This window comes from Ixodes scapularis, unplaced genomic scaffold (assembly GCF_016920785.2).
Source record: "Ixodes scapularis isolate PalLabHiFi unplaced genomic scaffold, ASM1692078v2 PGA_scaffold8__174_contigs__length_109621045, whole genome shotgun sequence".
In the NCBI taxonomy this organism is placed as follows: Eukaryota; Metazoa; Arthropoda; class Arachnida; order Ixodida; family Ixodidae; genus Ixodes; species Ixodes scapularis.
In genome coordinates this window covers 63,513,199-63,539,167 of record NW_024609883.1, presented here as the reverse complement: position 1 = coordinate 63,539,167, position 25,969 = coordinate 63,513,199, and the positions used below count along the sequence as shown (strand labels likewise).

Sequence of the window (25,969 nt, the reverse complement as noted above, 5' to 3'; positions counted from 1 at the left end):
GCGTCTGATGGACTCGGCGACGTTCATTACACGCAGTAGGCGGATATGGCTGGAAGGAGCCGGGGTCGAATACAGACGGAGGCGGCTGGTTCCGAAACGTCGGAAATTTCTTTGAAAACTTTGGTTAGAGTTTTAATTCTTCATCATTCGTAAAGACGGCCACGCTATCTCAGACCACGTCTGCAAACTGTTCTGAACTCTTCGGCTTAGTCGTCGACGATTTATTTCAGACAGAAACATGGACGGCAGTACTGGAGAAAAAACGTGGGCCCGTTAACGTGAGCGTCGTAGTGATGACAAAGCAGCGAGGTCACGAGGACGCCATAAGGGCCGAGAGCTGCATTCGACACGTCCAAAGCACCAACATGATTGTGATATACAGCAGAGTCACCAAGGGTGGCTTCCGAGTACTGAATGCCAACGTCACGGCCACCGTCACCCTGCCCGGAAAGGATGAAACGGTATTTCTGCCTTTACGGGACGACGGCAAAGGTAATCTCAGAACTTGCATAGCCTGGCAATTGGTCATAAAAGAAAAACGTTCGCCCAGAGGAGCTATTCGGGAGTACTAGGTCCGGCAACATAGTTTTCGGTTAAAACGTTTACTTTGGATATACTGCGTTTACTAACAGGTCAAACCACATTTTGTTTTATCCGAAACGATTGAAAGCTATGCCTGAACATTACCCTCAAAATTCGAAACATGGGAACTCAGTATTCCTGAAGTAAAAAAACAAGTTCCAAAAGCTGAATTTGAAGTTCCCGCGTGATCCGCACCTAGTGCAGTGACGTCAAAGTTTGAGTTGTCCTTCAACTCGAGTTTCACTCACGCCTCCTAACCGTGCAAACCGGAAGTTTCGTGTTCGCCCTCGTCCTGCGATCGCCGCGATCACGCTCTTCTCCGTGTCCGCCGCCTATCGTTTTGAGCAGACGACGGTTCACTCTCGAGTACGAAGTTTTTCTGAGACCATTTCATCGATCTCAAATTTTCCTAAAGTGTGACGTCGAAGAGATTGTGCAGTGGAGTTTTGTGGGCGACATAAGGGTCCACGTCGGCCCGGTTCTGAGTGAAAGGCTGCCCCGGCGGTGTCACAACCGAAACTACGGTACACAGACACCAAGCCCAGTTGTTTTGACCGTTTGCTGATTTCCTTTTCGAAGTCTGAGAGGTTGTCGGGCACCGAAAAAAGAGAACTTCGTCTGATTTCCTGACCCACCGACAATCCTCAGTGCTGCATCTGCCGAGCGCCACCATGTTGTCCAAGAAGGATAAAAAGCCAGGACGCGGCATCAATCCGGACTCCGATTTTCGGTATTTCAAAAAGAAGGGTCGTAGTGCGTTCGCCATTGCGTTAAAAACATGCTTTACGAATGGGGTTATTAAATATTATAAAAATGTTGCGTACGAAACTTGTCAATTTCATAACTTTTCACGTCACAAATAAAAGAAGCAAGGAGGTGTTACGAGGGAGAGCAATACGCTAAAAATAAAAAGGCGCGCGCGGGCATGAGAATTTTTTTTTTTCGCGTTGTAATATTTTTGTGTTTATGACTACAACTTGCATCGTCTTAGTCAACAACAAAAAAATGCGAGCTTAGGGATGTCGGGCTGAGACGAAAAGCTCCGCCTTCAGCGCGAGCTCGCTGGCTTCCGCAGTTCATCGGTTGCGCGTGATTGCGCGTTCGCCCTTGTGTTAGCAGGGTCAAGAATTTCGCGCTGAAGGCGGAGCTTCCACCCTCGGCTTAAGGGTGAACGGTGTATAGTAGTTGGTTCAGAACGCGAAATATAAAAGCACGAAAATGATAACGACGAACGAACGTACAGTGTTAGGCATACGTGAACGGAACACGTGAATTGTGTGTTTTCTATTGGAAGAGCTATTCTTTGGTGCAGCCGAATAATGTCCATGACGTAGCGCACAATGCAAAGGCCCAATCAAAAGAGGTAGCTGGCTAAAACCTGAATTGGTCATGTTTAAAACCGGAGCGCTCCTAAGGGATGAGGGACATTCTCAAAAACAACGGTCAACGAAAGTCTGAGTTTCGGTTACCTCCACTGTACCACGGCCAGCACTGTCACCGCGGACCTGGACCTCGCATCCCACCCCGGGTTACCTCGCCATAGTCTTCGTGGATTGTTCGACGTGTAAATGTGATGCAGCCGGTATACTTATCTTTTCGTGGGTTCATCGGACGTTGAACTATTAAAGGTCAAGGCAATCCGCGTCGCAACAGTGAAAGGAAGGAGGACAACAACTTACGAATGATAGAAAATTCTGAAAGCCCATTGCGAGACTAGGTACTGGCCCTCCTCGAAGTTTAACAAAGTTGAAAACGAGCACACACACAGACGCACACCTAGCTCGTGTAGATCGTGCAGCAATCGGTACAGAAATTAGCTTCGCAGTTGCGACGTGGTTTGCTCTCGCTTCGAATGTTTACCTCATAATAAAGTCACAAAAAGAAACTTATAATTTTACTGCATCACTCGCGCATGTAAATCAATACACGCAGACTGCGGCGACATACGCTACGATGCCGTACAAGGTAGCGGTACGCTGGTTCGGCAGTTGGCCGTGGTACATGGAGAAAATCGAGACTTCACTTGACAGTTGTGTCCCTTAATGCCAGTCAGCCGCTAGGGGAGCTCCGGTTTTGCACATTACTTATGCTCGACTGAACTACGGACGTCGCGAAAAGTTTGCCTGGCGTGCTGTCTGCACTTTCTGCCACCCTCGCGTACTACAATATAGTGCATAGGTTAATACCGAAATCGCCAATTATTAGAGGGCTGAGCATTGTTTAGCAACACGACATGCGTAAAGATTTTTGTATCCAATCACTCAGGTTATAGGCAGCCAAACATATGCATCTTAGTTAAAGAAGACGGCGATAAGTGTGAGTAAGCCGGCCAGCAAAATTCCCGCGTTACACGGACAAAGCTTGTTGTATTTTCGTTGCTGGCACCCGCCTCGAAGAAAGACACAACGCACCGCACCGGCTCAGCACAATGCGGACATTTATTGGTCCTCATCGTTGCAAGCCGCTACCCAAAACCCCCGCAGAGCAACGGCCTTTTGTAAACGACGGAACTTCTCAATGAAAAGGCCGATTCCGCTAGGCCTCCTCGCGGAGGAGATGGCCAGAGATTACTTAACACGCGGACCGGCTTATCGAGCGCTATGTTCCACCAGAGTGCATACAAGCTAACGTTGCGTTTTTGGCCTTTCATCCGTCGTTACCCAGGCGCGGATGTGAAAGCAGACGACGGCGAGTACGCATCCTACTTCACCCGCTACCAAAAAAAAGGAAGGTACAGCGTTAGAACCGACGTGACGGTGGACCCGAGCGCTCGACTGGGACCCGCGAGGCCGGGGACGAATGCACCACCCCCTCCTGGGATACTGCGTGCTGCGAGATTGAGAAGAGGTAAGCGTAATCCGACACGAGCTGTAAAAGACCATGGCTATACGCAGGGTATCCGTGGTCAGACAGTATCGCCTGTGTTCTGTTGCAACGCCAAATCCTAAGAGAGGATCCACCTACAAAAATAAACCTATATTAGCAGTCCTGCGTGAATGTATAGTAGTCATGTCTGTGGAAATTGAGCATCGTCAAAAGTTTCAGCGCGTTTGTCACCTGGGGTGACCCATGGATTCACTGACGATGACCTAATGCGGAGGCCCCGTTATTTCGGGTACTGGATGGATGAACAAGGCTTGCTCCGCCCAGCCGAAGCTTTGAATTTCACCCATTAATGTTGGAATTAAGTATGAATAATGAAGAAACTTTTATCCCGACGTCAGAGCAACTACGGCAAGCAACTACGCGAGACCCGTACGCACTTGTATGATCAGGATATGCGAATAAAGGCGATTGCCGAAGCTGAGGCGTATAGCCTTGACGTAACGCGCCGCTTCACACGCAGTAGACGGAGATTTCGAATCCTGAAAACACCGCGGCGGTTGGCGATTTTGTTTTCTCAAGCATTTAACGATACCGCCGACTGTCGCCCTACGCCCTACGCTAAGCTACGCCAGATACAACTATAACGTCATCAACCAAAACGGACGTCATTTCCAGTGGTGGGAAGAACCGATTTGCAGCTCTCGCTGTAAAAAGCAAAGCCTCGCTCACGCAGAACAAAGCTGGTGTACCAGTGGACACCGACTGGTACACTAATTCTCAGTGGCAGGTGTGAAACAACGAGGATCTAAAGATTTTACTAAAAAAAAGATTAAGTTTAATTTTAAAATCACTACATGCGGTTATTCGCAAAAACAAATGCCTTTAAGCACAGTTTTTTTCCACGCACTATTTCGGACTGGGACTTGCTACCAGAAACCATTATTCAGTCAGCCAATTTCATTCAGGCATTAGAACGGTACCTAATTCGATAATGCATTCCGCAGCAGTGGTCTTGTCTTCTTTTGTATTATTGTTTTTGTCATTTTTTCATGTGCACCCATATGTTTCATTTTTGCCCCTCCTGCTTGGGCCAGAGAACTGGCCTGCAGTATTGTAAAATAAATAAAATAAATAAATAAATAAACATTCAACCGCCTATTTCGCGGTGTCCCATTCTACGACGCTTAGGAAGGGGTGAGCATTTACCAAGTAGGGCATTCTTCTGCCGGCATTTGAGAGCGGATCTTGTCCCGAAACTTTTATGTGCGTCCTGACTGGGTAGTCTACGAAAAAAAGCACGCGCCGAAGGCACGTGTAGCTAGATTTGGCAGGCTTTCAATGCCTGCCATGCTATCAAGCATCAATTGCTTCATTGGCTATCCGTCACGCCAGGTCTCCACTTGCCAAAAGATGCAGAGACGTGGCGGCAGCGACCGGAATATCTGGTCAGAATCGCAAACCTCCGTCCAGCCATGAGCAAGAAACTCCGAAATTCGAATGGAGTAAAGGCGCCAGACTCCCGTTTCTTTGTGTGGCCACATACCAGCGTTGCGGTTGTGTCACAGCCAACGAGTGTGGAGCTTTAATATTCTCCTGCGCATATGTTAGTAAAGAAATGCATGTACTCTCTTTTGAGAGTAATATATTTTTAATATTATGAATTCATTCATACAAACCGTTCAGGTAGCGTATTTTCACATGGTCTAGGTTTTGTGTCCGAGTGACAAGGTCCGGGTTCCGAGTGCCAAGTACTAAGGACACGGACTCCGTCAATCCAACAAAAATTGTAATTTTGTCCTTCAGTACATGCGGAAGCAAAAAAAAAATGAAATTTGAAAATTTATTTTTTACCAATTTCATTTCCGCCTACGTTTCTAGAAAATACCAAGAGTTCTTATTTCCACAGTGCCACTGTTCCAAATCTCGAGCAAATTTTTTTTTCTCTAAGGAGTGGACAACGCAGTATCCATTGTTTCGTCATTGTTTTATTTATTTTTTTTTTTTTTTGCCGCCACGGCGCGAAAAACTTTCTCGACTTCTTAGACGCCTACGTCTTGACACTGCGAAGCAAAGTCTCGCTGTTTTCAAATGGTCTGTGTTTGGTGCTACACTATACTGTTGGTCTTGTATTCAACCTTATTGCGGCTCAAAATTCGTGTTCAGTGTGTGTTATACATGCCTGATTTCATCTCATCTTGTGCAAAAAGAAAAAAAATAGACCCTAAAAAAATTGTGAAAAAAAACAAATATCTTGGTGTAAAATATGTGACTAGGACAAAACTGCAAATTAGAACTACGGAACGTTATTTGCTCTTGCGTTTGGAGCTTCAAAAGAGCAGAAGGTTTGTGTACGTCTTGCCATGTTTGCAGCTTTCATGAGTGGCAACCTTTGAACTCTCGAAATTTTTCTATTTTTGAATTTTTGAGTTTTGCACCTTTGATAACAATAGGCCAAGTTTGAATCGAGCTGGCTTTCGATGTACGCTTATTTAAGACATAAGAATCTTTAAATCAGAGTCTGTATCCAAGCCAATTAAAAATAATATTTTTTCAAGTATACATTATATAAAAGAAGAACACTGCCAACTTGAGATGAAATGCTTAAAATTCGAAATTCAACGTCATGTAAAAAATGCGTAGTTTTTATACTGTCCTATTTTTAATACGATACGCTTTATAAGTGTTCTTATATATGCAATAAAATTTATTTTACCCATATGATTTCGTCCTAATAAACCGTGCGTTTAAAAATTCCATATATGTTACCTCCATTCTAATATAAAATGACATGGGCCGTTGCCAAATCTTTTACTTATTATTATATATATGCTTGTAACGCGACCAAACTATTTATGATATATCTCACGTAGAAGATTTTGACGGGCGTGTTGGGACAGATGTAACAGTGAGAAAGCACGAAACGAGCAGGAGGAAGAAAACAGACATGATGTCTAATCCTTTCTCCTGCTCGTTTTGTGCTTTCTTACTGATACAACTTATGTATCATTGAGTAAAAAAAGCGTGTCTGGTACATTAGAATTTAAAAAAAGTCCATGCACATGTCCAGATCACTTATAAAGTCTTATGATTGACAACTTTTCTTTCAATCAATTTATTTAAACCTCATTTTTTCTTTAAAAACCATAAAAAGTAAGCTTCACAAACCTGTATTTTCGGCAATAAAGTGGCGAGATAAATTATTTTCAGATGCATACCGGGCCGAGTGCGAAATTTCGCTTCTTTCATGCGGCCGCATTTTCACGTACACAGGCGAGGTTCGCTCAAAACTTCTCGAGTTTCTTTTTATTTGAGGCAGTAACAAATCACACAGATAAACGGAGGAAATGGATGACAATACATAGCATATTAAGTATTATAAGCTCACAGTAACGTTTATGGTGATAAAAGAAACTGATTTTAAGGGAGGTAAACATTACTCTTTAAGATTCACTTTTTTATGACAACCTTTTATCACGTGCTAATTTGTTACGCGCAGTCGTTCTGTGCATATGATCGTATGCTCAGCGTATAAACTTATGCTTTGTTCAATACACCGCTCGTTCGTCGCTTGAAACGCAACTGCCTACAAAGTTGTAAATGAAAAAGAGAAAGAAAAAGAAGCAGGCGATCCGTTGTTAGCGCCAACTGTGCGCCCATATTTGTACACCTCAGGAGGGCCGAATAGTAGGTGTAAAAATGTTCGCCGTCCACGGGTAAGGAGGACACACGCAAAGACGCATAAAATGCCGACTGTTTGTTTAGAGCCGTGTAGCTTACATAAATAATTGAGAAACCCTAATTGACTGGCATTACCTCTCTGTCATCCTCGGCAGGGCCTGGAAAGATGTGCGCAGCGTCAAACTCATCTCCAGAATGCAAGAAAAAAAGCTTGGGCAAGTTAGCGGAACAGAGGCTCCCATTTCGTCCTTTCTTGAAGGGGAGCATGCGCAGAGGTCATCGATATGTAAGTGAAACCCTATAGACACCCTTAACTCGTTGACGTCACGGGACGGCGGTGACGCTGCTGTCGGTACTGCGCAAGCGCTGCACTCCTCTCGAGTTGGGTTTCTGCGCACAGTGCTCATACCTGGTGTAGGTAAAGCAGGCTTGTCTGCGAACTCTGTGTTGGTGGATAGGTGAACAAAATAATGCACGAAGAATTGTGGAATTCCACGCGCGTCTCTCCTAGCAAGCGCGCCCGTGGCCGAACGGTTATCGTGCTTGGCTTCCAAACAAAGGGCTGAGGCTCGACAACACCGCCTCCAAAAAAGATGTCTCGAATGACAATTGATAAGGCGACGAGTCGCGAAAGCAAGCTATGAACGTTTAACGGGGCCAACTTGTGCCCAAAACAAAACAGAAGGAGCTGCTAGCGTCGCAGGCGTCCATGTCAGTGTAATAACAGCATCGAGAGCTGGGACGAGACTGACTTCGGCTCGCCGATCGTGGAGCCCCATTTACACGCGTGGTGCTTTTGAAACAAGCGGCGTATTATAAGGTTCGGTGTGTAGAATATTCGAAAATCGAACGAGCAACAAGGTTATCGAATTTACCAGAAAGCGACATTTACAAAAAACAACAAAATGGTGCGTCCACTCCCAGGCATCGAACCTCAGCCCTTTGCATGGGGGCCAAGCACTATAATTCCTAGATATATTCCTAGATTTTCGGAAAGCTTTTGACTCTATAAAGCATGATATTCTTCTTAGAAAACTACAACGATATGGTATAAGGGGATTAGCTCTCGAACTTATCAAGAATTACATGTAAAAGCTTGGTCTGCTGGGCAAGCTGGTAGTGGACATTCATATTAAAAATAGCGCAAAAGAGACAGGACAAAAAGACGAAGAAGCACACAGGACAAACGCGTTTGTCCTGTGTGCTTCTTCGTCTTTTTGTCCCGTCTCTTTTGCGCTATTTTTAATCTGAAAGAATTACTTATCAGCTTGAAGACAATTCACATCTCTAAACGGTTTTACATCACAAACTTCCCTTATACAGTTCGGCGTTCCTCAGGGTTCAATCCTCGGACCTTTGTTATTTTTGGCATATATAAATGACATAGTTAATATACCGCGAACCCCCGATGTTATCCTGTACGCGGACGACACCAACGTTTTCTTTTCCGGGACAAATCTCGATGAAATTGAACAGTGTGCAAATTGCTGGCTTAATGAGCTATCTCAGTGGTTGCGGTCTAACCAAAGTTAAACACAGCGAAGACAAAATATGTTATATTCAGGTCCAGAAATAAACTTGTTCAGCGTAAGTTGAATGTTACATTTTTAAACTCTACGATAGAAAGCACTTCGGCTCATAAGTTCCTTGGGGTTTGGTTTGAGGAGTTTTTAAGTTGGACGAACAATGTAAATAAAATTAGATGTGATATATCACGTTCAATTGGTATACTGAATAAAGTCAAACACTTGTTACCAAACTGGCTTAAACTGCAGCTTTACTATACTCTTGTGTATTCCCGCCTACAGTATTGTCTTTTATTTTGGGGAACCACGACAAAAACAAACATTGAAAAAGTTTTTCTTTTAGAAAAGAAGGCCGTTAGGTTCATAGATAATTTAGGTTATATTCAGCATACATCGCCCACATTCGAAAAATGCCAGCTATTACCCATCGGACATGTTTTTTCTATTAAATTAGCGAACATTATATTTGACGAGATAAAGCGGGATGAGACCTCTTTCTTCAACGCCTACCTTCATAAGCCTGCCGATTGCACTCTTAGACACACCTTTTACATCAAACAAAATGTTAGAACAAACTATGGAACTCAAACACTTCATTATCAAATCGCTGACTTACTAAATACTCATGCAAATATAGTTCAAACGGTACACAACTGTAGCAATCTCCAGATGTTTAGGAAAATGATCAAATTATATTTTCTTTCAATCGAACAATATGCACCTGCCACTTGTGCCATTAGTTCAAATGTGCAAATGTGATCAATTATATTATATGTAACAGTGTTTGTTATTTTTCACTCAACTTTGTGACTCTTCAAATGTTTTCATCTGTAAACTTATTTTGATGTGAATTAGGTAATTGATGTTCATTTTTTTCGGTATCCTTAGAAGTACGTGCCGAGTGCTGTAATGGGGGCTGGTGGCCACGTCAGAGGACTTCGCGTCTTCTTTTGCCGCAGCCTCCCAGACATATGCATGTCGAAATGATGATGATTAACTTTATTTTCAAAAAGGGTGGCGCCATGGCCTCAATGGGGGAAGGGGAACATAGGTAGGAAAAGTTTACATTCGGCGGTGCACTCCTGTCGAGCGCGTGAACTCCCATAGGGAGATCAGCGTCTCCCTGGCCCGTGCCTCGTTAACCGGTGTGATCCAGGCCTCTAAAGTGTCGATGTGAGGCCCCAGGTGTTCGGCTCTTTTGTCTCGCAAGCCGGCACAATCCCAGAGTAAGTGTCGGATCGTCGGGCTCACGCCGGCGGTGCATGTAGTGCAGACGACAAGTGCAGCGGGCTCGGACCCTTCTGGTGGCACTTGGTCGGGTGGGCGGCCCCTCCGTGGTTTGTAGCTACGCCACCGAGCGAGTATGTCTTCGGTGAGCGCAGGGGCCTTGTGAATTAACACTTGTGCCCCTCTGGGTAAACCCTTGGGTAGCGGTGCCGGGTTGTAGGGTGTTTGATCTCGCAGCCGACGCTGATCCTCTTGTCGGGCCGCAGATTTCTTCTCTATGGGGTCTGGGTCCGGCGGCGCGAAGGGGACGAAGATCCCTGGGTTGGAGCGGTCTTCCCTTTGCTCGCTCGCCCACGCGTGTGCGGCCTCGTTACCAATGCCGCCCGCGTGTCCCGGGACCCAGTCCACTCTCACCTCAATACCTTTGGTGTTTTTCAAATACGAGCACAGACTCTTGATTCGCTGGCAGAGCGTCCCTTCGCGAGGAGTTTTCCCCAGACGGGCAGGGGCTTCCCTACAATCCGTGAAGATGGTTACACGGGTAGGTACGTCCACTGGGTCGAATGTCTCTCTTATTCGAGATAGTGCCAGGTGTATTGCATCCAGTTCGAGGCGGCTCGTGCTAGGTTCGCTGTTGTATTGAAGTGTCTGAGCATATCGGTCCTGGCCAGTAGCGTAGGCGAGTGTGGCCCGCTTCGTCTCTTGGCACCATGCGGCGTCAGTGAAGACCGCGTGCTCCACGAGGTCTGCCCGTGCAGCAAGTGCAGCTCGTTCTTCTGAATGTTCTTCGCGGTGTTGTTTGCGAGTGAGCGGCTTGGGGTTTCTGACCATAATGTCCTCCCATGGTGGCATGCTCTTCGGAGGCGGGGCCTCTCCTACGGGAGGCCGCCAACTCTGTAAATCCAGAAGACGTTGACCGGCTCTAGTCGATGTCCGGCGCCGCTGATGGCCGGCAACGCGGGTCTCAATGATGGCTTGTAGAGTCGGAAGATTCGAGTACCGATACAGCTCTTCCGTCTTAGTGTGTCTTGGGAGACCGGTGATTGCACGCAGGCATTCACGATGCAATATTTCCAGCTGTTTGAGCTGCGCCTTGGTCAGGACGAAACATGCGGCTCCATAGCAGGCTTTTGAGGTCAGGACTGCTTGAGTGAGCAAGCGGATGGTGCGCGTGCCCGGGCCACCGAGGCGGTTGCCCATTCTCTTAATGAGTTGGAGCTGTTGTCGCCACTTGGGTTTGAGTTGCTTGATCCACTCTTGCGCTCCTCTTTGTTCGTGCAGTGGGACTCCCAATATGCGAATCCAGCGTTCGGGGGAGCGCTGAATGGACTGGCCGGCCAGGGTCAGGTGTATTTGAGCTCTGTTGTGCTCAAGACCGCCGACAGTGAGGAAGGCTGTCTTCTCTGGGGAAGGTTGCATGCCCGTAGTTTGCAGGCACTGGTCAATGGCATCTAGGGCCGTCTGCATGGTTTCGACCGTTTCTTTAGTGTCGAGCTTTGTGTTTCGGGGGTCCACCCAAAGGGTGATGTCGTCCGCATAAGTTGTGTGCTGAAGGTGTGGGACGGCGCGCAACACTCTTGCTATTTTTCTCATGACCAAGTTGAAAAGGGTCGGCGAAAGGATGGCTCCTTGAGGTACTCCACGGAAATTCTGGAACATGCGGGGTTGCTGGGCGCCCGAGCTGATCTCAAAGGTACGATTCTTGAGGAAGCTTTTCACGAAATTGATTATGCGGGTGCCTGCGCCACTCTCTTCGAGTTCCTCGATCACTGCCGAATGCTCGACGGTGTCAAAAGCTTTCCGGAGATCCACTTCCACCAGGAGTCCGGGTACCTTGTTGGTTCCTCGGCGCCTCTTACCCACAAAGTTTCGGAGGAGGTGTAGGCTGTCGTGGGTGCACAGTCCGGGGCGAAAACCAGTCTGCGCAGCATCGTAGTAAGGGTCGTCCTTGGCTTCTTCCAAGACATAAGTGAGTCGCGTAAGGATCATCCGTTCGAGTAGCTTGCATAGCGTAGACGTAAGTGAGATTGGTCGGAGGTTCTGTATTTGATCCGGACTCTTTCCTGGTTTCGGAATAGGGTACACCACTGAATGTTTCCAGTCGGCCGGTAGTACTCCTGACGCCCAGACGTCGTTAAGTTCTTTCAGGAGCTTTCGTTTCTCCGGCTCGACCAGGTTGCGCAGCATGCGCCACGTGATTCCATCCTTGCCAGGGGCGCTGCGCTCGTTGACAGAGTCCAAGGCCAGTGTCAATTCTTGAATTGTGAACGGGGCGTCTTGTTCTGTGTCGCTCGGCGGTTGCAGTTCGTACAGGGACAGGTCCGGATCGTTAGCAGGTTGTGGGAAAAAGGCCTTGGCGGCCGCTTCCTCAAACTGCTCCGGAGTTTGGTCTGTGGCTAGCTGGATGTTGCGAGCAGTGTTGGGCGCCTCGGTCTTGCCGGTCAAGGCTCTGTGGGCGCGCCATAGCTTGCGAGTGCCAGTTCGTTCGTCAAACGTCGCGCAGTGGTCAAGCCACCTCGAGCGAGCCAGGCGTTTGGCATATCTACGTGCCTGTGCCGTCTTGTTGCGCAAACGCACTAGGTCCTTGAATCGTTTGCCGTTGTTAAGATATATCTTGTGGAGCCGCTTGCGTGCTTCCCACAGGTTGATTAGATGTTTGTCGGGAACCGGGTCTTGGTCTTCCACCTCCAGGTTTCGCGTGGCCGCTTGCGCTGCCCTCAGTAATTTTGCGGTTACGGGAACCGCGTCTTCGCACGTGGCCACCGCCTTTCGGAAGGCGTCCCAGTCGATAGCCTGAGTTAAACGTCTGCGCCCTGCTTTGCCGCCGGTTGAGAGCTCCAGCCAGATGGGATAGTGGTCGGACCCCATAGGGTCCGGTCCGCACCGCCAGTCGGTCACCAGTCGGGAGTCTGCCCAGGTCAGGTCCGGGGTGGTGTCTCGCTGTCCCTCGTGCAGTCCGTGGCGCGTTGGGTAGTCGAGGTCGTTGGCCAGAGTGAGGTGCGCCAACTCCGCTGCCTCCTTTAGCCGCGCGCCCCTGGCGTTAGCAATCGAGTACCCCCAGTCCGGGTGGTGCGCGTTAAAATCGCCCGCCACGAGCAGGCGGTCACGGGGGTAGCGCTGCCGGAGGTCCATCAGACATTGAAAGCCGGCTTGTCCAGCGTGGCCGCGCCTGGAACAGCTTGACTCAGGTCTCGCGTAGCAGGAGGTTAGGATGACCCGGTGACGTCCAAGCGTGCAGCGAACCGCCACCACCTCCTGGAACGGGTTGCAGTAGGCCGTCGTATCTATTTGTGCCTGTGGGAGGCCCTTGCGCACAAACACCGCAGCTTGTGCTTCAATGGTCTGAGATGTGTCACTTGATCCGCCTCTTAGTCCGTGTTCAATCGTTGGTTGGAAGTATCCGTTGAAGCCCGAGATGCCCGGACTCATCCCCCGTGTCTCCTGCAGCAGAAGCGCCGCCGGCCTTCCGGTTAAGCGGAAGAGCTCGACGAGCTCGGCAGCGCTCTGACGTAGCGAGCGGCAGTTCCACTGCAGGAGGTCGGGAGGACGCTCAGGCGGTGGGTGCGCTGAGCTGCTGTTCAGTGGAGGTTGGTTGCGGCTGGTGCAGGCTGGGTCTATGTTGGCTAAGTATGGGGGAGAATATCTGAGCGACCTGTTGTGCGACCATTTGAGTCACCTGTTGGAGGAACTGCTGCGTTTGTTGTTGTTGTTGCATTTGTATTTGCTGCTGCATCTGCTGTATTTGTTTCATTTGCTCTGCTTGCTGCTGTTGCTGCTGTATGAGTTGTTGTATCCATACCGGCGGCTCGTTAGAGTTCTGGGTTGCTGCCTGGTGCTGGGGTGCAGGTACGTGGGATTGCTTTCTTGCCTGCTGTCGTGTGGATGAAGTATTTCCAGATGGTGTGCGACACCGCCCAGGTGAAAGGGACTGGCGTCGCTTGCTTTTCTCAAGGAGCTCGGTTTCCAATCTCTCTTCTTCCTCAACTTCAAAGTGCAGCGCCCGGAGCCGATCTGCTCGTGATTTCTGCCGTTGATTGTGTTTGCACTTGACTTGTTCCATTGTACGCTGAATTTCTTTCAGTTGTTGTTCCAGACGTTTCATGGTGCTATCGAAATCGGCTTGATCGCGGTCTTGCTCGACCTGGAGTGTCTCAAGCATCTGGCGTGCATTTGGGCTGCGACCGCCCTTGAGACCTCTCGCAGTTATATCGGCGTAGGAGTGGAGCGGATCCTGGATCTGAACCTTGCTCGACCCGCGCAGCTGGGAGGTAGTACTCTTGGAACCGGGACGTGAGTTAGTGGTGCCAGAGGGTTGCTTGGATCGCTGCCTGCGCTTGCGCGAGCGGCTCCGTGCCAGTCTTTCTTGTTTGGCTCCTTCCCTTTGTTTCGCGCGCTGGGCGAATTGAGCTCGAGCGGGACAAGAGTGATCAGTAGCCACGTGTTCATCCTGTTTACAATGACCGCAGTACTTGGCCTCGCCATTCGGGCAGGCTTCCGGGGGTTGCTCGTGTTGTTTTCCGCAGTTGCTGCAGACCGGCTGGTTAATCGGGCAGCTGGTGGCTTTATGTCCCGGGCGGTGACAGCGCGGGCACACAAGAGATCGCTGTTCGTAGCATTCCACCCTTCTCGGGAAGCTCCAATACATAACTTCGCGTGGCGGATGCGGAGATACAAAGTGGATGAGGACTGTACCTTTGGAGCCCATAGGCCGGGCCGTCAGGACATCCACTCCGTCGGCGTACAGCGCCTCCAGAAGCTTAGCCGTGGGTTCGTTGGGTTTGCAGCCATGGATTACTCCCCGGGAGATACCGTCCGTGGGAACTTGGTGCGTACGCACCGGGAGTGGTGGTCTCGATCGCAAAGGTAACACACCCATACGGAGGAGATGCGTGGCCTGCGTGGAGTCGCACGTAGTAATGACGATGGTATTAGAGAGTTTGCTCACCCTCAGTATCTGATGTTTGAGCAACTTGGGGTCACCGGCGAAGGAGCTGATAACGGTCTTCAGCTCTTCTGGGTCTAAGCCCAATACGTCGCATCTTTCTGTGGGCTGTATCTTGATTACATGGGTGCCGAGAGTTACACGTTCCTTGCGGCTTGTGGTGGGTAGGGGTTGGCCCGATGCCTTGAGTTGCGCTCGGCGCTGGGTTCTCGTTGTAGCCTTTTCCCAAAGTCCCTCCAAGTCAGTGGCGTCCGGCTCTCGCGAAGCCCATGAAGCCTGGAGACTCGTGTCTGCGTCTTTAAGACTATCGTCGGACGAACGAAAACGCTTTGCATTATTGGACGGGCCGAAGTCCTCCACGTCCTCGTCCATCTCTTGCGAGGGAGGGGGAGAGGTTTCGTACGAAGTGACAGCGGCATGATCCTGAGTAGCCTGCAGCAACTGCAGCCACGGTGGCGCAACCAGAGGCGTCGTCATGTCCGGGAGTTAAAACTGCGTCGTGGGTCCGATGGGCCGGCGGCGCAACCGTCACCGTGCCCTATTCCTTGCCGCGCTGGGCCAGTAGGCTTAGCGCGGAGGGTTCAACGAAAGGCTCATAAAAGGTGAAAAAGGGCTCGAAATTGAGCAAAAAGTTGCTCACGGATGCGAGTAGAGCTCTCGAACCGCTGGTGAAATCAAAGAACAGAAGAGATGAAACCAATTACATTCCAGTACAATTATGACAAGGCCCCAGGAATGCCAGGAAACGATTCGAACCAGTCTTCTTCGTCTTTTCCACGTCGAAATAAACTTATTATTATTATTATTATTATAACCATTTTGACAAGGGCGTTTTTTTTTCTTTATCGGCAACAATTGCAGCATAAAATGGAATTCAGTTTTGCCACAGATCACCCAAGCACTTCTGGGTTGACTAAAACTCTTTAATGTTTTTGATTGCGTGGAACAATTGCGCCTAGTCGGGGCAGTGTCGGCAGACCTACAGTGCACAGACTCGACTTGAGAGACAACATCAGTCACGCTTTGCATATGCTAAATAAGCCAAGTAACATGAATAGGTCATAAGGGACAGTGTCGTCTTTCTTGACTGGCAGGTAACGAATTGTCACGCAGGTTTTGCACATATCGTTTTTAAATGTTCGTTGCAGAATATCCCAGAAAAAGACCGTGTACGAACAGTAGATGAAAGTAGGTTCAATAGCTTCGGGCGTCTAGCACTGGAGGCAATCAACAGACCACAGCACAAAAATCTCATTTTCCCTAAGTCAAGGTTTAGCCGGCAATCAGCCACTGTGCAGCTTAAAAGAAGAAAGACCGTACAGCTGGCTGGACGCACATATTCTTCACTTGACATAGCACATCCTGTCCTGGACACAGTCTGTAAAGTGAACGACATAAAGGCGCAAGGAAGAGACACTCCGCCATATCGCGGGCTAGCCTTTTCTTCATGACATCGCCAAGGTATTGCTTTGAAAACCGCGCATGTAAAAACTTGGTGGCATCTCTTCTTTCAAAAACCCGAAGAGACTTCGAGGCTTAGTACGATTGCTCGTGACCAGCACAGCAGTTAGGGAATTTGCCAGTTTCAGCTGGGTTGCTGTGCGCAAAAAAGGGGTGATTCTGGTCACGTAAAAAAAGAATCGCGAAATTAGCTGCCTCACAAAGAGATGCGTGAGTCACAGACCGCCTGACTTGACAGGACGGAAAAGGTTGTCCCTTCGCATTCTTCCCCAGCCCGATTTCCAAATGAAAGTTGCGAACACCCTATGTAATTTCTGGATGTTTGTAGGCCCACATGCGAGAACTTGGAAACACAAACCAGAGTGTCGCAACCAGAAAAAGGTTGCAGACTGAGGCTCGATTAGCCCAGGTTGACACCTTTGTTCTTAAATCTGTTGCCATTTCAGTTCAGTACGATGTACTATAGTCCTGTAATATTGCAGGGGTACTCCGAGATAGGTGGAGGGAGTACTACTTCAGCTTATTCTTGCATATAGAGGAGGATTTGAGGCCGCATTTCCATGCCAGAATTCATAGCATTTCTGCAAGTTTACAGCAGCTCCTTTGTAACCTTTACCATTTCGGTTACACTACTTTGTCAGTGCGAAAAATGGCAACGCTGTCAACGTACGCCGACACTTTAACCTCTACCATGATTAAAATGTATCGTTTAATATTTTTGCTCGCCTTCAGTCACAAACAGAAGGGTTCCAAGTACAAGGAAAACAAAAGGGGTGACAAGAGACAGTCTTGTCTCACTGATGACCACACCGGTATACTTCTTGATACATTGTTGTTTAGCAAAAGCCTAGTAGTACATCCTCTGTACGCTATGATTACGCCTTTAGTGATAACATCTGCCCATTGACATGTGACAGAATCCTTTCTGACACGTCATGCCGCACACAATCAAATGCTTTTTCAAAGTCGAGTTGAATTATAGCTTCTTGGCCGTCCTCCTCTCAAGATTCTAATAAGCTTCTCGCAACGTGTACGTAAGTTTGTATTGATCGTCCTTTTATACCGCAGGTTCGATGGACACCGATATGACTGCATATAACGCTTTGAAGTCTGCGCGTGAGAACTTTCGTACATATTTTATAATCTTATTTACATAACTTAATCGGTCTGTAACCCCTAACGCTACGTCTCTTGACTGTGTAATCGGACTTGGGAATCAAGACTGTGTGGGCTACAGCAAATGAGCGCGGCAGTTTCTGTTTATCGTATGCCTTTTTAAAGATAAGAAGAAATAAAGGGCTAATTTCTTTTTTAAAGAATTGGTAGAATTCCGCGCAAAGACCGTCAGGATCCGGTTTTTTTGGCCGTGCTAATTAGTCGATTGCTTGTTCAACTTCACCTGTGGTTATCCCCCCTTCCAGCCATGTTTTCATTTCCTCAGTTAGTTGAGGCATGAGCCAAAAAACTAGTTGTGAAAACCTTTTTGGAGGCGGCTTTTTTCCCGAACAGTTGCCTATAATATTCGACAAAGGCGCTCTCAATAACATCTGCATCATTACTGATCTCGCGATAATCTTTTTCTTAAATTTATTTATACAGGGCATACCTTTTTTCGTCAGTCAAGGCTCCCTTGGTCGATTGTTCAACTAGAAGAAACTTTTCGGACCGTGAGCGTACAACTGCCCCTTTGTATTTGTCTTGGTATAACTTTCCTAATTCTGACTTCCCAAATCGTATATCCTCAAGGTCTGCGCCAGGATTTGCACTCTCTGCTTGGTCAAAGGACCGTAAGTTTCTTTGCAGTTGACGTTCGCAAGCTCTAAGCTGATACTTAATATTGCTAGACGTTTCAATTGCGGTCAATTTAACATTTTCTTTTAAAATTTCTCAAAATTGATTTAGGCCGATTTCTGTTTCCCCCACCTCTTTTAGGAGCTCGGATACAATACCCACAAACCATTCATCATTTAGAAGTGCGGTGTTGATTTTCCAAAGCATCCAGTGGAATTTAAAGTTCGTGTTCTGTTTGTTCCTTATATAAACGGTTACAAGACAGTGATCAGTAAAAAATGACGGTTTAACACGATATTCGTGTACTTGCTGTATAATGTCAAAGGACAATTAAATGCGGTTAAAGGAGTGGTGTAACAATATTCAATTAGAATGTTTCTCACTGTACACGAGCTTACTGGCACTAGTTGGACTCAAGGATACTCGCACGCAACGCCACTGGCAAAGAAACTCCTTTGTTGCGGTGTAATTTCAAGGACAAAAGCCACCCCCCTCATTCAATTTCTTCTTTGCAAAATTTGATGACATAACGTGGAGATCGCAGTACACCCCAATGATGATATTTGAATGCGGTTCATAAATTAAACCCGACCATTGCGTGGGCACTCAATTTGGGCTCGTGATAATTACTAGCTCGTAGCTCGAGAAGCATTCGGGTAGTGGCCCGTGTCCAATCGCTGCAACGACGACAATAGCCGAGCCATAACAATGTCTGGAGCTCAGCGCGTGTCCTCTGCTTTGTTAACCCCAGCGGATGGCTATGATCAACATTGGCGGCATATAATGTATAATGCCCTAACGGGCTTTCAAGGAATAATAAATGAATGAATGAATAATGGGCTCCAGATTACGTGGCCGCTTGTTCTGGCTGCGAGTTGAGGGGGTAAACGCTGCTCGTTTTTCTTTAATTTGTTTTCTGGGACTTTTTTGCGTGGGGTGAAAAACGAACGCGTGTTTCATAGGTCATTAACGTCAGTAATCTGTTCTAGGCGGTATTTGCCCACAGTACAAAAACTGTTGCATCGCCACTTTAAGCCGGGCGCATGATGAAGCTTGAAAATGAGTATCGATATTCATTCCTTGCTGCTATCAAGGTGCCTACGTCATTGAGCCCACATGAGTCGACGATATCTTTTAGGAGGACGCCACTACTATCGCTTCTCGTCGACCGCGAGGCTCTATCACGTTCATCGTAGACACAGTTGAAGTCGCCCATTAGAACCACAAACTTCTCGCATTCCACATAATCACGCAATAATCTAAAAAAAAAAAAACTGTTATCGTTCCAGGACGTTTTTCGGTGCTCTGAGCGGTGGGAGCGGGCGTAAAGAAGTAAAAAGGCTTTAATTTGGTAGAAAAGGGGCTGGGTTACAAGTTCATTAACACACGAGGCTCATGGCGGCTCTCCACGCTACTCGCGCGCTGGGGTGCCCAATGTTGTTAGGCCTGGTCTCAGTGTCCCCTGTCTGGAGCTCACATCAGTTCACATCCCACCCCACCTGCAAATCCAAGTCCTCTTGAAGAAAAAAAAACTAATCTCGCAGCGACAGGTCATAGTCCTGTAGTCGCTTTGGTTTTTGGTCGATGACGCTGCGGTCTTTGGTTTGGAGGGTGGCCTGATGACTCAATTTGGGGCAAAGGCACCACGTTAGGTTCAGCTTTAAGTCCCGCGGAGTTGTGTACGGGGGCTTGATCTTCAGCTGTCGACTCGGCCAGAATTATGTCAAAATATGGGGGGCGGTATCTTTTCATCTGGGTTACGTGAGCGACTCGGGTAGCCTGCTGTAATCGTCGTCGAGTTTGTTACACGTCGCACGTCGTAGGTAACTGGAGTTCTCTTGCGTGTTACTTGATATAAGCCTTTAAATTTGGGGGCAAGTTTTTCCAATCCTTGAAGGATAGGCTCTTGTCATCGTATCAATACGAAGTCACCGATGTCATAAGATGCATCGCGGTGGGTCCTGTCGTACATCGTCTTCCGTGTTTTCTGAGCTTGTTCAGAGTTACTGACTGCTTCGCTTCGCAGGTTTGGTAGTGTAAGAAGTCTTTCGCCGAAATCAGAGGCTTGGTGTGGGCGGACTTTCTGGTGTGGCAGCTATTGTATGAACCCGAACAAAAGTTCGAAGGGCGAAAATCCGGTGCTTCGGTGGTGGGTCGTGTTCACAGCAAAAGCGGCCTCTTCCAGTTTAGTGACCCAAAGTGACTGATCACCGTCACACAGTTTCCGAAGTACTGATACAAGTGCCCCGTTGGCACGTTCAACAAGTGCGTTGCTGGCTGCACGGTATGCTACTGAAAAGTGCATGTTCACACCATGCATGCGCATGAAGCTCCTGAATCGGTGGGACTCGAATGACTTGGCATGGTCGGAGAGACGGTCATCACAGCCTCCAAATATGTAGAACATCGAACGCAAATGTTTCAGCACATTTTTTGTAGAAGTTGTAGGCACCGCTGCTGTGGCGATGTATCTAATTGCGAAGTCGATGACGTTGAGTATGTACTTCTCTTCTGTTCCTGGCATTGTGATGGAATCAAGGGCTATGGCACTGAATGGGATCTCTGTAGTGGGCGTGTAACACATCGTGCGAACTGATCGCCTGGCGGTACGGTTGTCCGCTTGGCAAACTTGACAGGCTTCGACACACTCTTTCGTCCTCTTCGGCCACCAATAACGGTCTTTGACATTTATGGGGGTGCGTGACACATCCACGTGTCCATTGGCGTCAGGAGCACGTTCAAGGACCTGCTGTGGCATCTTGGCCGGGACAACAATTGTGCACAGTTCTGGATTCACAACTCTCCACAGGGTCTCGTTAACCACAATAAAGTTCTTGGTGTCCTGTCCCGACAGAAGTTTTGCACGGATGGTCTTGCATGTTCCGTTGACCACAATAACGTTCTAGGTGTTATGTCCTGACAGAAGTTTTGCACGGATGGCCTTGCATGTTTCGTCTTCAGCCTGCATTGCAATGAGTGTGTCGACCTGGGACACCGTGGCACATGAGTATCGCGAAAGCATGTCAGCCACATAATTCTGACGTCCTCGTCGGTGCTCAACCGAGAAGTCAAACTCGGCTAGGTCCAGTAGCATTCCCGTAAAGCGTCGCGACGGCTTGAAGTTCGTGGTCAAACAGGCGACTGGCCAGTTGTCAGTCAGAAGATGAAACCGTCGTCCCAATAGATAATGTCGAAATTTCCCTGTGATGGCCCAATGCACGGCCATGGCTTCCCAAACATTGCTGTGTAGTTTCCGTTCAGGTTCCGTGAGCACTCGGCTGGCATACTCAATCAGTCTCTTTTCCGTCCTGCTTCTGGGTGAATACTGCTCCAAGGGCTGTAGCAGAAGCATCCGTGGCGATTGTCGTAGCCGCGTCAGCATCAAAGTGGCCCAATATTTGTGATGACGTTAATGCAGAACGAATAGTTTCAAAAGCCTGCTGGCACTCAGGTGTCCACTGGAACGGGACGTTCCGAATGGCGACTTGAAGAGGCTCTGCAATCTTCGAAAAGTAACATATGAGGCGTCTGTAGAAATTGGACGGTTGGAGCCACGATAGCAGTTGTTTCGACGTTGGCGCTGGGATTCGCAGGAGTGCTTCGATCTTTGAAGGGTCTGGTTGTTTGCCTTGCTCAGAGATCAGAAATCCAAGAAACTTCACAGGAGGAACCGCAAACTTGTACTTCTTCAAAGAACCCTTTAAGCCGGCCTTCTACAGGAGAGTCAGGGTCTCTTCGAGAGGATCCAGGAACTCCGAAAAAATGTCGGCAAAGATGATGATGTCATCCAGGTATGTGCGCACACCTGAGTTGGACTGTCAGGGCTTCAGCTGAGAAAATATCTTGTGCATCGTCTTTCGAAAGGTGGAAGCCAAAAGGCATTCGCGTCCACTTGAAGGTACAATCGGCCCCAAATGAAATACGAACAGCGGAGCGCGTGGCCGTTGGTACATGCTGCGCAACTTCGAAGCGTGACTTGTGCTGTGCGAAAGCAAAACACATCGGAGTAGGACGCACACCCTCGCAGCGCCCTACTCTCCAACCCGTGGTTTTTGTCAGTTTCAGGAGGCCTCCAGGAGACGCAGCATGTACCGACGGCCACGCGCCCCGCTGTTCGCATTTCATTTGGGGCAAATAGTACCTTGGTGAGTGATGAATGTGGTTTTCTCTTGGTCTTCATCTTTCACTTTGATTTGCCTGTACGTACAGCATAAGTCCAAGGTCATAAAAAATGTCGTAAGCTCGGGGGAGTGACTGCAGGACATTCACTGTCATCTGGTTCAGAGGTATGTAGTCCCACATAGCCTCTTTTTGTCTTTTTTCGTCACAACAACTGCTGGGAATCCCCATAGTCCATAGGATGGGCGAATGGTGTCACTCTCAAGCAGAGATGCTGTCTGACGCTCGAGGAATTGTCTGTCACTAGCTGTTTAGTGGTATGGCTGTCGACCGTAAGGCTTGGCGTCGTGCATCAGCTTGATCTCGTGTTCAATGCCTTCATAGAGGCCAATGTCCTCAGGGCTGCTGCTGAAAATACCAGCATGACATTGTACAATGCTCTTCACGGCTTCTTGTTCTTCGTGGCTTAGCTGAGCTCTGAGGCAAGTATCGGTCAGATTATCATCAAGAATGATAGCAGGTTGGTCTGAAGGCAACGGTCTTCAGGGGCTTGTCTCGAGGTGGCTCGAGGAGGGAGTTGTGCCCACTTGAGCCAAGGTTGCCTCGCTGAGTTGGCTCCACAAGGGTTCGTTTTCATCTGGCTCGAACTCGGCTTGGAGTGGCTCTGCTGTAGAGTGCGGGGGTCAAAACGTGACAATGTAGAAGTTGTGAAGTTTACTGCATTCGACATCGTTAGCAAGAGTTCCTCCTTTCACTGCACGATAATGTTGTTTGACGGCTGGCAGATCCCAGGCAGGAGCGGAGGTTTGAAATGCAGTTCAGCTTGGGCTGCGTAGAACCAGTCTCAGGGTTGGGCGGTATCGCGATACAAATGTATCGCGGTAGTATTTCAGAAATACATTTCGTATCTGTATTTCTGTATCCGAATACATTTTGAATGATCCTTTGTATTGCGATACAATCAAAGTGAAATGTATTTCGTTACATTTCTTGCGAAATACTTCCCCCTCCCTTCCCCTTCCCCCTCCCCCTCCCCCCCCCCCCCCCCCGAAAGAAACAAAAACTAATTCGAACCTTTTTTTTTTTACTTCTGAAAGCACCAGGGTCAAGGAGGTGCCGAGGCATTGTTACCATGTTGACCAAGGTCCCTTCCGATTCCCCAAACTATTTTCCTATGCGCCCTCTTCTCTCTTCTGCGAAGTGTTCCGTAGTTGGGTACCCGAATCGTGGTGGCGTGCCAGGAGTGGAGTCAGAGCATCTTCTGTCGCAGGTCCTTCGGAATTTTTTGAGTCATTATTTGCTGGCATCCAATGCCCGCTGCTAACCGTCTCTCTTGCCTTAGCGTACGCAGTACACCCAGCCGGCAAAGCTGAGTCACAGTCCGTTGCAGCAAGATCCTGGCGGTGGTTGGCTTAAAATAGTAGGATGACTCACGCAGTGAAGTTCAACACATATTCGAATGCGTCTGCGGCTGCGCCCGTAATATTGCATGGCTCAAGGGTACGTCATCAGCCGACGTAAAAAATAACCCGCTGCTCTGGTGATCCGAAACCCAGAAAGTAAGTCAGAAGTGGTCTCGCAGTGCCGACCCAGACTTCGTACACCTGGGACTAGTATCGAGCTCGCTGTTTCTCAGAGAGCTCGCACGTGTGCCGGCAATATAAGGTCGCAATCCACGAGGTCTCTATTTGGAGTATGCAAGACGAAACTTGAGGACTGCAATCCATGCGTCGGTGGCGGAGGGTCGACAGGAAGGACCTTCACAACAGGGATGCAACCGTATCGTTTTTTTCAACCGTAACAAAAGATAAGACATGTCTTCCAGGATGCTTCAGGTGGTCCACTAGTCTCGAAAAATCGAAATGACACTGCGCCTGCTCGATCTTCAACGAGGTAACCTACAACAAAAGTACGTATTGTCCTTTCACACAGCAGCGTGCTAAAGTTTCATGTTCAAGGCCACACCTACGGATGAAGAATACCAGTTCATTCCACCGTGACGTCATGTGATAAATGTTGACAAAGCCGTCCTTATTGGACAGAGGCGTGGTGATTTAGGATGACATAGAATTTATTTAGTGGTCGAAGTCTTTTCGTATCCTTCGTCAGACAGACAGGATGTCAGGGAAGGGACCGCGGTCTGTCCTTAATGAGACGACTTTTTTTTTTTTGAAATCATTCAAGACTTTTTGTCGTCCGCAATCACTACCTTCAAGGCAAAGTGCGAAGCCTACGGGAAAGTAATTTCAGGATCAAAAACTTCCACCTCCAACTTCAAGCTTCATCTCATTTGTGTCTCAAACAAATTTTAAAAATGTACTGCAGTATCAGTATTTCTGTATTTGTATTTCTGCTTCCCTAAAATGTATTCCTGTATTTGTATTTCCAAATACTTTTTTCCTCTTTTTAAAATGTATTTCCGATACGTATCGCCGATACACTTTTACAGATATATTTCAGTATCAGTATTTTAGCTACTATTTTAATGTATCCCAGTATTTGTATTTCCAAACACAGTTTTGAGTATTTCTGCCCAACCCTGACCAGTCTTCGCCCAGAATGAGCGGAAGGGCGTTCCTTTCAAGGTCGGCTGCTTGATATCTGCAGACAGAAGTCCGATAGTGATCCGCAGAAGGACTCATCCTTCTGGCATGACTGATTTTCCTCCGACGACAAGCAAAGGTGGCTTTGTCCACGGTTCCAGCTTGAGGTTTGCGGCTAGTCAAGCTGGAAGGATTGTGACGTTCGAATCACTTTCTGGGAATTGGCACTGATTTCTCCCAGACTTTTGCAGAGACTATGGCACATCTACACTTAGATCCAGACAAGGTGTCCTCGGCGCGACCAACACAAGCCATTAGTGCTTTGGGGACTGTCTGCTTGTCTCGAAAAGGCTGTTTTGGTTCAGTGCACTTTCTTGCCATGTAGCCCTTCTTTGGACAGTTGTAGCACACAGCATCTTTCAAGTCCTGTCCTCGTCTGTATGCTGGAGCACCGTACTTCGTCGAAATGACCTCATACCTTGATTCTTGGTCAGGAGGTGGTAGGCTGGTGATGCGAGGAGGCGGCGTTACACGTGTGGTGTGCTGGAAGGTAGATGATCGAACGGACTGTGGGGAGTTCACGGCACTGTCAGATTTGGCGATGCCACTTTAAGGCGTGGGGCGTCCTGAGGCTTGCTCTGTTGACTTTGAAGATTGGGCCAGGCGGGTGTGGTCCTAATGCTCGATCCACTTCAGACACGATGCTGAGGAAGTCGCCCACGGTCCGGGGTCGCTGAACAGCGATGAATGTGGCTACCTGCTCGTCACGAATGCCTTGAACGAGGTATTCGATAGGTTCCTTGTCGGCAATATGAACTGGACAGCGTGACATGCGCTTCAGCTTTGCGAAGGCGTACTGCTGAAGGCTCTCTACGGCTTTCTGCGTGATCGCTGCGAATGTCTGGTGCCACTGTGGGAGTGGAAGGTGTTCACCAAACTGCTCTGCAATCCGGCCTTCCAAATGGTCCAGGTTGTAAGTTGTCGCCCTGTTGACACATGCCAGTCTGCTGCGACGCCACGTAGTTTTCCTTGCGCGATGGCCGAGAGAGTTGAGTCTTCCCATCGTGCAAGACTTTGAGTGCGCTCGAGCTCTTCGACCCAATGCTTGAAGGTAGGACTGTCACTTTCGTTGAAGGTAGGCAAAGAAGCTGAAAGATCCGGTAGCGTCGTTAGGTGCACTGGATTCGCTTGACTCGCTATCGTTGTCATCATCACGGCAGGGATCTGATGGAGGAAGGATTGTCATGCGCTGCATGTTCTCTGCTGGATCTGAT

At 48.3% G+C, this 25,969-nt stretch overlaps 1 protein-coding gene across 1 annotated transcript in view; it reads left to right on the top strand.

Moving 5' to 3' along the window:
- The first annotated feature begins 236 nt into the window (after positions 1-236).
- LOC8050917 (calcium-activated chloride channel regulator 1-like) overlaps positions 237-25,969 on the top strand; it is a 43,933-nt gene continuing 18,200 nt past the window's right edge. The window contains exons 1-3 of the mRNA XM_040501661.1: positions 237-492; positions 3,247-3,429; positions 7,242-7,372. Coding sequence (XP_040357595.1) covers positions 294-492; positions 3,247-3,429; positions 7,242-7,372 — 513 coding nt within the window. The 5' untranslated portion in view covers positions 237-293. The remainder of the gene's footprint in view (positions 493-3,246; positions 3,430-7,241; positions 7,373-25,969) is intronic.